Source organism: Halichoerus grypus, chromosome 6 (genome assembly GCF_964656455.1).
Source record: "Halichoerus grypus chromosome 6, mHalGry1.hap1.1, whole genome shotgun sequence".
Classification (NCBI taxonomy): Eukaryota; Metazoa; Chordata; class Mammalia; order Carnivora; family Phocidae; genus Halichoerus; species Halichoerus grypus.
Genome location: NC_135717.1, coordinates 120,706,473 through 120,718,813, shown reverse-complemented (window position 1 = coordinate 120,718,813; position 12,341 = coordinate 120,706,473). Strand labels below are relative to the sequence as shown.

Below are 12,341 nucleotides of genomic sequence, written 5' to 3'. Positions count from 1 at the left end.
GCGTCCTCCCATCCCAAGGTAATATTCTGACTCCCTTGTTAATCATTCAGTTGCTAACATTTAATATAATTTGAGTAAATACATATGTCTTCCTAATTATTTTTATTTCAGTTGCCTTTATTAAACAGTACCACATACAGAATTCCATGTAATTTATGTATACACACCCCTCAAGGAGTAAAGCTTAACTCCCCACTCCTTAAGAGGAAGCTACACTGAGTGATTTGTTTTGAAAGAGAACAGGATGAAGAGAAAAAGTAACTCTACAGAGGAAAAACTTGATAAGCACTGTCTTAGCCAGGTGATAAAGGTTAACATTGTCAGGGATTAAGTAATGTTAATGGTACGTGCCCTATGTAACCTTGATATGATGTGTTGAGAATGACACTTCACCTGTATGGTCTTCCTTCCAAAAACCCACAACCCCAGTCAGGCCATAAGAAAAAATTTCAGACAACCCCAACTGAGAGGCATTCTACAAAATAACTGATCAGTACTCCTCAAAACTATCAGGATTATCAAAAATAAGGAAGGTCTGAAAAATTGTCACAGTTTAGAGTAGGCTAAAGATGCATGAGAATAAAATGTAATATGGTAAACTGAGAGAGTTCCTGGAAAAGAAAAAAGAATATTAAGAAAAACACTAATGAAATCTGAATAAAGTATGGACTTTAGTTTTTTAAAAAAGCAAATTCTGTATGTAATGTTTTGGGACTGACTTTTCCTCCTTAATATATTATTGCTCAGATTCACTCTCATTGTGCATATAGCTATAATTTCTTTGTTGCATAATATTCTGTTGTGTAAAAACACCAGTTGTCGAGGCGCCTGAATGACTCAGTCATTAAGTGTCTGCCTTCGGCTCAGGTCATGATACCAGGGTCCTGGGATCGAGCCCCGCATCCGGCTCCCTGCTCCACGGGAAGCCTGCTTCTCCCTCTCCCGCTCCCCCTGCTTGTGTTCCCTCTCTCGCTGTGTCTCTCTCAATCAAATAAATAAAATCTTTAAAAAAAAAAACCCACCAATTTTCATTGATCAAAAATCCTATTGACAAGCATTTTATTTTATTTCTGGAATTTTTATCTTGTTAGCTATCCTGTCATCAATATTCTTACACATATCTTCTCCACTACATGTGTAAGATCTTCTCTTGGGTATCTGTTCAGGAATAGAGTTTGTGTGTCATAAGATGCATAAATAATGCACTATAAGAGATAATGACAAACTTCCCAAATTATCTTTACTTGTTTACACTACCAAATGTAATGTAGAATAGAGCCTGTAGGCCATTTATAGATTCAATCTTATTTTTTCGTTGTCATCCCCAAGAGCCTATTCTGTACATTTTTATAATCCCCACCATGAAATGTTAATACTACAAACATACTGTATTAGTGTTTGTATACTGTGGGTATATATACAGAAACTAGATTTTTATTTCATGTGTAAATAAAAAGGATATGATACCAAAAAATTGTTCATTAAAAAAATAAGAAACAATGTTTTCTCCCTTACAGAAAACATCCTCCTGTTGAGAATGCATGCTGTGGACCATGTGCTCTCTAGCACTGGCATGGTGGAACTTTTTCATTTCTTTCCAATTAAATGGGTGTAAAATGGAATTTTATTATAATCTTGATTTCCACTTCTCTAATCACTATTGGTATAAAACATACCAATAAATTTTCAATATTGTTTGCTCTTCTGTGAAATGTGTGCTAATATTTTACCCATTCCATACTGGTTAATTGTACCTTTCTTACAGATGTCTAGAGCTCAGTATATAATCTTATTGGTTGCATGTACTGTGAACATATTCTTTAAGCTTGCATTTTATGACTTTACTTTTTATAAAGTGCCCTTCAATGGGCAAAACTACTCTTACACATACTTATCTTTTCTTACATGATTGAAGCCCTTTGTAATCTTTAAAATTTTTTTCTCTATTTCATTTTTTTCTATGGATGAGAAACAACTCATATTCCCAAGGCACAATTGATCAATGCTATATTTATTCCCTGGAAATTTCTTTTTTCCTTGAATTTTTTTCTTTGTGCTGAAACTTTCAGAAAAGTTTATTAGATTGGCTGATAAGTTTACATTAAAATTATGAAGAAAACTTGTTTTCTACAAAAGAGCATGCTCATGCATTGTTTTCCTGATTCTGTTTAGTTGTCTGTGTTCTCCTGCATTTCATTGAGTTTCCTTTATCATGATTATTTTGAATTCTTCTCAGGCAAATTGTAGATCCCCATTTCTTTGGGGTCAGTTACAAGAGCTTTATTAATTTCATTTGTTGATGTCATCATGCTTGCCTGATTCTTCATGATCCATGTAGCTTTGCTTTGGTGTCTACGTGTTTGAAGGAGCAAAGACCTCTTCCAGGATTTATGGACTGGTTTGGCAGGTAAAGTCCTTCTGTTGGTTCCCTGAGCTGATGGAATAACCTCCAGAATTGCAGTAGTCCTGGCTTGGAGCCAATTTGAGACTGTCACTGGGTCTGTAGTGGGGTCTGTAGTTGGCATGCTTATTCCCAGGGGCTTTGGTGGGCACTGATTTGGTCTGGCCGCTGGGTAGATGGGACTGCCTCCAGTAGCTTGTTCAGGAGGGTGGCACTAGGACAAGGATCTTCTTCAGGGTCCATAGTCAGGTCCTCAATCAGCAATCTATTGCCAGGTACACAGACAGGAGTGTCTCCTGCTGCATCCCTGGACCCGTAGAACTGCTGGCCACTGTGGCTGTAGGGGCCTGGAGTCAAGTATATGGCCCTTTCAGGATCTTTGTGGGTGCAGACAGGAGTGTTTCCTGATTAGTCCCTGTGTCGACAGGACAACTGATGAACTGCTGCTGGGACAGCCTGGAACCCCATTACAGGACCACTCAGAATCTACAGTCTGACCCAGTTTGGTGGGCTTATCTCCGGGGGCTCCCAGACTCTGGCTGAGAGGGGCTAGAGCTGGTTTGCAAGCTACTTCAGGTCCACAGCGAACATAGAGGTCTTTATGCCTTTTATCGAACCCAGGGATGGACATGATTCCCTTTGAGTGCCTTACCATATGGGACTGGTCACAGGATCAAGTCAAAAGGGGCTGTATTTGAGTCCTCAGGGGTATACAGCTATTTCCAGGACTGTAGCTGGGACCACGCTGATGAGTCAAGCTGCTTGGGTGTGGGCCAGTGATCTCAAAACTGTTCTCTATGGTCTTGGACTGCACTAGTGTTGCACAGTCTCCTGCCTGGATCCCAAACCTCCCACAGAGGCACTTTTGTCCCTGGATGGATGCCAAATTATTGTTCAGGAATATGAGAAGAGGATGGCTTATTCCATCATCTTGTTGACATCACTCTTCCCTTCTTCTTTGTAATTTTTGAATATTTTTCTACTGCATAATCCAAAGAATTTTATAATTTTCCACATTGAGGTCTTATACATTTTTTGCTGAATTATGCTAAATCCTTGACAATCTCTGATACACATATAAATGGAGTAGCCTTTTAATTAAATATTTTAGTTGTTCACTATTGTTCTATAGACATGAAATTGATTTTTTAAAAGATTTTATTTATTTGAGAGAGAGAGAGCAGGAGTGGGGTGTAGAGTCGGAGGGAGAGGGAGAAGCAGACTCCCCACTGAGCCGGAGCCCAATGTGGGGCTCATCCCAGGACTGGAAGATCATGACATGAGCCAAAGGCAGATGCTTAACCATCTGAGCCACCCAGGCACCACATGAAATTGATTTTTTATGTTAATCCAGACATCTACATTCATATTTTCTTTGTAGATAATCATGTAAATGAACAGTTTGATCTTATACTTAATCCCTTATAATTTAGATTTCTATTTATCATCACACTGCTCTTACTAGATATAATAAAATGCTAAAATGCATTGGGGATAATGGGCATTTTGTCTCTTTCCTAATTTTAAAGAAAATATGTCTAACATCTTCCCCTTTAGAACGTGTATTCATTCAGTTTGTATAAATGCAATTTGATAGATTAATGAAGTTTAGTTATTTTTCTTTAAAAAAAGATTTTATTTATGTATTGAGAGAGAGAACATGAACAGGGAAGAGGCAGAGAAAGAGGGAGAAGCAGACTCCCCACTGAGTAGGGAGCCCAACACAGGGCTTGATCGCAGGACCCTGAGATTATGACCTGAGCTGAAGGCAGACGCTTAACCGACTGAGCCACCCAGGTGCCCTGAAGTTTAGTTATTTTTCTGATTTCACTGTTTTTAAAATCATAAAATGGAGTAAAAATTTATCAAATACTCTTTCATCTATGAGATATTGTGTTTTACATTTAATCAACAATAAAAAGTTATCATCTAAATGAGTCAAGTACATTGGAATAAGAAATGTCATCTAAAGAATCCTTAACATTAAAATTAAACAGAAAAATTATTTATATAATGATGAAAACAAAAGCAAATTACATGGAAAGCTATGTAAAAGTTTTAAATATGTCATTAAAATAAAAACAGAAAATAAAGTAACCAAGCATTCAACATATGAATTCAGAAACAAAAATTTAATAAAACCAGAAGATCTTAATTAAATGGATTAAAATAATTATGTAGATATGCAAATGTATATGCAGATATTACATTAATTACTCTAATATGTGTCTGTATTAAATTTATGAGTTGTAATTTTGAATACATCTAAGCAAAAAAACCCAAGAACAATAAACCTAACAACAATAAGTGTAACAGCTAGATATCACATTATAAACTATTTTAAAAATAATGACCAGAAACTCAAAATTCTCACGGTATGAAGTCAAAACTATGGCAAATTTAATTAAAGAACATAAAGAGGGGGCACCTGAGTGGCTCAGTTGGTTAAGTGTCTGCCTTCCACTCAGGTCACGGTCCCAGGGTCCTGGGATGGAGCTGCACATGGGGCTCCCTTTCCTGCTCAGTGGGGAGTCTGCTTCTCCCTCTCCTTCTGCCCTTCCCCTCCACTTGGGCTCACTCGCTCTCTCTCTCTCCCATGTTCTCTCTCTCAAATAAATAAATAAAATATTTTTAAAAAGAACTTAATAGGATAAAGTTCTAAGGATTAATAATACAAAGTATAGATAACCACAGACATCAATAATTAAATTATATTAAGATGTGATTTTGTGTCACTCCATAGCAATAATTTTTTCAAATCTAGAGAAAAATAAGGATTTTAAATTAATATACAAGTTGTGAAAATGATCCCAGACTATAAATAGACAGTAATGAGCCCAATAAGCCTGAGTAATACTCATAAGATTATCAAACATTTATTATTAAGACCCCATGACAAGATAGTTTTACAGCAACCACATCACATTTATTTATTTATTTTTATTTTTTGCTTCTTGCTGGAATCATTAATTTTTGGATGATGGAAGGATATTATTAAGGACACTATCGGTGTAATACTTTGTACCACTCCTTTGTATAATTTAGACAAAGCCGATAATTTACATTATCATAGCACCTTGAATTCTCATTTGCAAAGATTGAACAGTGGCAAGCTTGGTTATGATTTGGAGAAAACAAAGAGCATAGAACATTCAGTAGTGTCTCTCTCATCTTTCTCCCTCTCCTGATATATAGATGGATATGTAAATATTTACACATATTCATATATGTTTGTAGATATTATATTAATAAATTGAATGTGTGTATTAATTTAGTATACTATATTTGTAAGTTGCAAATTTGCATACATCTAAGTAAATAAAACATGAACAACAAACCTACATAATAACTAGACATCACACCGTGAAATAATTATGTAGGATTATGAAAATCTATATTGATTTTTAAAGTCATTCCTAAAGAATCTACTGATGTTATAAAAATAAAATAAACTTTGATCTTCAAAACTTTTGGATGGCTTCAGTTGAAACTATTCTATAACAAATTATTGAAAATATTGCTTTTAGTCTATCTACAGTTTTATAGATGGATGGGTGTCAATGAAAAGATAATTTTCTCAACAGTACCCTTTTCACAGCATTTTTCACCTCCCTGTTCCTTAGACTATAAATCAGTGGATTTAACATAGGGATGATAAGAGTATAGAACACAGCTATAATTTTGCTTTTCTCTGGTGAGGAGATGGCCCCAGGCTGGGCATACATGAAGAACACAGTCCCATAGAATAAACTCACCACAGTGATGTGAGAGCTGCAAGTGGAGAAAGTCTTACTCCTGCCATGGGTTGAGGGGATCTTCAAGACAGTGGAGAGGATGTAAGCATAGGAAACCAGAATGACAGTTGTGGTGCTGATGATGATGAGGGCAGAGAGAATGAACAGCACAATCTTGTTCACAGATGTGTCAATGCATGAGATCTTGATTAAGGCTGGGACATCACAGAAAAAGTGGTCCAATCTGATTTCTCCACAGAAACGCAAACTGAAGGTGAAACCTGTTTGTATCATGGAGTTAATGCCTCCACAGATATAGGAGCCAATCACCAAACGAACACAAGCCTGTTGAGACATACGTACAGGATAGAGGAAGGGCGAGCAAATGGCTGAGAAGCGATCATATGCCATCACGGCCAGAAGAAAGCCTTCAGTCCCAACACAGAGAGCAAAGAAAAAGAACTGTGTTGCACAGCCATTGTAGGAAATTTTCTTGTCTTTGGACAAAAAAGTAGCCAGAGTTTTGGGAGCAATGACTGTGGAGTAGCAGAGATCTAAATAGGACAAATTTCTGAGAAAGAAATACATAGGTGTATGAAGTCTGGAGTCTATTTTAATGACAATTATCATGCTGCTATTTCCCACCACAATGACCATGTAGATCAGCAAGAAGAATAAGAATAAGAGAATCTGTATGTCTGGAGCTGTTCTGAATCCCAGCAGAATGAACTCAGTCACTTCTGAGTAATTCCTATTCAGCTCTTCCTCCATAGCTGAGACCTATCTGAGAAAATGAGTGGATGATCATGAAGCCTGTGGAATGCCTTGTTAACTTTTGGTTCCTGAAGTTCTCAGTGAGAGAAAAAGTGTTGAGAGGTGTCCTTGGCAACACATCTGACAGAATAGCCTTATTTTTTCTAATATATTTAGTGTCCTTATAATATGAGAAATGTGGATGGACAAAGAATGTCTGGGACAGTGATGACATCAGTCATTCTATGCCATTTGCTATGAAGCTATGGAATCAGATTGAGAATCCTAGATAACTACCTGCATTTCCAATGCCTTGAAATCTTCTGTCAGATGGAAGATACCAATAATACCTATATTATAGGACTACAGTGAGGATAACAGGAGATTGAGTGTGAAAAGAAACATTTACAGTTACTATAACATCTTAAAAGCATAGTAAATATTAGCCAAATAAATAAACCAGCAAACAAGCACCTACAAAGTTATTTTTGCATTAGGAATGGAAAACTGGGTGAAAACCTTTCCCACCACAAGATGTAGTTAATTTGGTTCTCAAAACATTCTGCTATTTAAACAACATTAGGAAACATGGGATTACTGTTTCATGAGGGAGAATGAAGCATCAGTCTCAAAGAAAGTCATGTGACATGATGGATCAAACTCCTACACAAATGCTCTGTTCAACCTCTACTTCCTATATCATTTACTCTGAATCTCTAATCTCTGATTCTGGTATTTCCACTCTCTTGTTGGCAGCCAAACTCCAGCATGTCTGCTTCCCTTCCCTGTCAAATGCTAACATCTTAGTTATGGAAATTATTCTGTTTACATAGAAGTCTTATGGTTGAAGTACAAGATTAACTTCCCTAACAAGAAGTATTTTTTTCCTTATCTATGTTGTTAATTAAACATTAATGCAAATAAATAGAGCAAAAAATATCAATATTACATAGGTTTTGTTTTTTGCTTTCTTAAGTAACTATCCATCTTAGTATCAAACACTAAAGAGACAAAGGGGCACATGGATAAAATATTAATAATTTTTAAATATCAGAAAAATTAAATCCAAGTGGAATAAAATAGATTTTATGTTATAATTCTGTGGTTCCATTACTTTAATTTCTGAACTGACATTTTTTTTCCCTTCAAAGAACTTAGCATCATATTTGAAATCACATTTTTATTTAGAAATTTACATAAAATTAAAAGTACAGTAGAGTGAGAAGTGAAACTGATTTAGCTTCTGTTGCTATTTTTGTGTATCTGAAGTCAAAATGTTTTATTAGTTAAAAGTGTGGCTTTTAATTCATATAAATCTGAGTTTTAATCCATGTCCCGCCACTCACTGGCTAACTAATCTTGGGCAAATTGTTCAAATTCCATAAAGCCTCAGTTTTCTCATCAGCGAACTGTATTTTAGAACATTTACCCCATAGGATTACTGTTATAAGGATTAAATTAAATGATGTGTATAAATTAAATGAAATATGTAGCATCTGAGAAGAAAAAGGTGCTCAAATAATGGATCTATGAAAGACTGAACAGAAAAAAAAAATGTTTGTTAAATTAAGAAAACTAGCTTCAGAAAAATTTTTCAAAAACCATGTACCTTACTTGAGATCCAGCAGATTCCAAACAAGCATCATTGAAGAATTTTAACAGCTGATCATTCCTTTAAAGGAAGCTTTGAGAAAACTGTAGTTAATTACGAAAGTGCTTCACAGTATATGTTAGACTTTTTCTACTATCTGAGTACACTCGATCAGTAGACTTTGTTTTTATTTCTAAGTCTCATGTACCTCATTTTTACTTATTTGAACTAAAAGAGAATCTTAGTTTGGGTCTTCAGTTTGAACCACAAGAAATATCTTACTCTTTATATTCTGCAAAGACAGGACTGAAAATTCCTATGTTATCTGCTGTAAGTTTGATCTAGCCACATAGTTATTCTTAAAACCCAGAAGGGAGATTAGAAATATATGTATAAATGTATGATGTTCATGAAAAGTAAGAAGGCCCTGGAGGTCAATTAAGTCAGTGTTTGCCAAACTTCCCCATACCTTAGAATCAGCGGGGGAGGCTTTGTTTTACTCTGCTTTTAATACTGATTCCTAGATCACACCTCTTTTTTAATTAATCTGAATATTGAAAATTATCTATTAGTGAGATAAATGTGGAGAAGCATTCGTTTATATTTTAAGATTTCCAACTGACTAAAGAAATCAGTCCCTATGTAGAAGTTTAAGAATCAGTGAATTTGGTCTTCTCCTTGCTTCTTGGAAGATAGTGATTATCTCGCTCAAAGTCAATCAAAATCATCATTAATTATAAAGTTTCTTCTAAAAGGACACTCATAACCCTTCATGGCATTGTTTTACAAATACTACCTCCAGGAATTTCTATCTTTATCCAACACAAATGTGTAATAAATACAACCCATTTCTTGCTTTTTGGATGCAATGGATGTTTAAAGTAGATCACTACAGGTTTATATAAACCAGGTTCACCCCCACTTCCAAGGCATTCCTTTATTTTCTTTACATTTCCACTCTATTCTACTTTTATCTTGGGCTCTAAAAGACCTTTTAAAGAATGACATAAAAGTAGAGTATATTTTATATATAGTCAAATGTCTTGGTCTGGAATATTTGAAGAAGCTTCTGAGATGTTATGAAACCCCAATAGTTTTAAATAAAATTTTGTGCATTTAAATGACAGGTATTACGACTTATATCAAATTCTAAAAACAACTCCTAACCTAAAATTATTAGTAATAAAAGTTACAAGTGACACACCTATAAGTCAAGAATAATCGGACAATTAAAGCAAAGAACATATGTGATTTTTTTAGCATTCATAGTTGCAAATGATTTTTAATATGCATCATTCAGTCAATTAATATCAAAACAATACATGGTACAGAAGTAATATTAAATTTATTTTATTTTTCCTTTTTATACATTTGTTGTGTATATAAAATCATATTTTATAAAATACCTTATAATGGCTACCGACTATTTTAAAATTCTGTAACACTCCTTCTATACTGATGTAATTACTCGAGTATTCTTACATAATGTATTGTCTCAAACTCATTTTGACTTTTTACTTAAATCTATGAATCTTTGAGTGCTTATTCACTCAACCCTACCAGCACTCATAATCTCTCCTCAATACCGGGTATCAAACATATTTAAATTTCTTATTTTTGCATATGCTTTTCACAGTCTCCACTTTTTTTTTCATTTTCCAATCACATATGTTCTTCATTTGGAAACTGGAGATAACAATAGTATCTTCTCATAGAGTAGCTGTATGGACTAAGTCAAAATATGTAAAACACAGCCCTATATATATATGCAAGGTATCATTATTATTATATCTCACATACACTATGAAACATTAAGCTACATTTCAACAACAACAGCAGCAATGATATTACACTAAGAATACTCAATAACAAGAAAAAATAAAAAAAGATAAAAGAGACTGCCCACGAAAGAAGAAAGTTGTAACCCTTTGCAGCAAAACAAATTTTAAAAGAAACTCCGTTGGTTTGAAGAAAGTAAATTGTTATTGAGGCATGAAGATGTCTGTATTCCCAAAGGTCAAGAGTTGCCACTCTTGAGTGGGATATAAGTGTAGTTTTACTGTCCAGAAAAGAGGATTAACAGCACCGATGGGGTAAAGAGGTTCAATCTGTGAACAACAACGTGGAGATGTACATTTTCAAAAATAAAAGGCACATGCCTGACTCCTGCTGCAGTGATTCTTTGAAAGGAAACAAGGAATCATTCCTGGTCTATGAATGATGGGCACCCAAATCATTTGTGACATAGAATCAAAGAGAATTCTGAATGTTGGAATACAAAATGCTAAGAACTAAAAGAAGTGGTCTTAAGAATCAAAGTGTCATCCCCAAAAGAATTTGTCCTTCAGAATGTGAGACGAACCATGAGAGACTATGGACTCTGAGAAACAAACTGAGGGTTCTAGAGGGGAGGGGGGTGAGGGGATGGGTTAGCGTGGTGATGGGTATTAAAGAGGGCATGTTCTGCATGGAGCACTGGGTGTTACACGCAAACAATGAATCATGGAACACTACATCAAAAACTAATGATGTAATGTATGGTGATTAACATAACATAATAAAAAAAAAGAAAGAAAGTGAGATATTCTTCAAAAAAGGGAACAGAAATACATAATTTTCTTCCTTGAACATCACGCTGCCTGTGCAGGCAGCTTCATCAACAGTAGAACAGTTTTATCCACAGGAAATTTAATTTTAATCCACAGGACTATTCAATGTTCAATAAGAAGCAATGGGCACATTGACCATACCTACGGAAGTCCCTAGTTAAACTGATAATTTAAAAAAAAATCCTAATTAGAATAAGTGTATTCCTGCTACTCAGGCAAATTGACAAAGAAGTTTAATTTGACTTGGGAAATAAAAGAGATATGTCTAGTCTTCTGATTCTGGTCAAGATGAAGTCATAGGAGCCAGATTCACTCTCTTGCCTAAATCAACAAGAGAACATCTCTCTCTCTCTCAGGCTCTCACCACTCTCTCTCTCTCTCTCTCTCTCTATATATATATATATATATGTAAAACACACACATTTATATAAATACATATATTACACACACAGAGACAGACACACACACACATACAAATATATTTACATATACATTCAAGACATTGGAGGCAATGAAGAAAGTGATTCCTGAAAGGTGGGAAAGAAATGTGGTAAGCCCAGTGACTACCCCACTTTATTTCAGTGAGAGCACTTCAAAAAATTGAAATTATAGTTAAAAATAATCCCACAAAGAAAAACTCTGGTTTGGTTCACTGGTGAATTCTACCAAACATTTGAGTAAAAACTTAGTAACAATTCTACACAAACTTTTCCAAGGAATTTAAAATGAGAAAATACATCCTAATTTAGCCTATGAAACTAGTGTAATGTTAGTGTTAACCAGATAGAAAAAGGACAAGATAACTACTAGCCAATATCTGTTATGAACATAAATGCAAAATTTCTAAACAAAATTTTAGTAAATTCAATCTAGAAAAAGAGCAAAACTGTAATATACTATGACCAGGTAGAAGTGATTCTAGGAATACAAAGCTGGCCTAACATTAAAAAATAAATTAATTTAACTTACTATATTAATAAACTAAAATAGATTTCAATTATACTTAATAAACTAAATATATGTTATATATGAAAAAATATATTTATATATAAATTCATATATATGTTATATATTATATATAAACATGTGATACATAAAAATACATATCATATATATGTATGTGTGTGTGTGTTTATGTGCATGTGTATGTGTGGTTTACTCTTGAACAACATGGGAGTTAGGGGTGCTGACCAACCCACACACATAGTCAAAAATCCACATATAACTTCTGACTCCCCAAAAACTTTACTAAT

At 34.6% G+C, this 12,341-nt stretch overlaps 1 protein-coding gene across 1 annotated transcript; it reads right to left on the bottom strand.

Annotated features, from left to right (window-relative positions):
• Positions 1–5,958: 5,958 nt before the first annotated feature.
• On the bottom strand, positions 5,959–6,906 carry LOC118518896 (olfactory receptor OR9H1-like). Its single transcript, XM_036065922.2, has one exon. The coding sequence runs from the start codon at positions 6,904–6,906 to the stop codon at positions 5,959–5,961; it is 948 nt and encodes a 315-aa protein (XP_035921815.1).
• Between the last annotated feature and the right edge of the window lie 5,435 nt (positions 6,907–12,341).

Excerpts from the sequence above, each read along its gene's own strand:
- LOC118518896 (XM_036065922.2), bottom strand. The coding sequence starts at position 6,906 with ATGGAGGAAGAGCTGAATAGGAATTACTCAGAAGTGACTGAGTTCATT.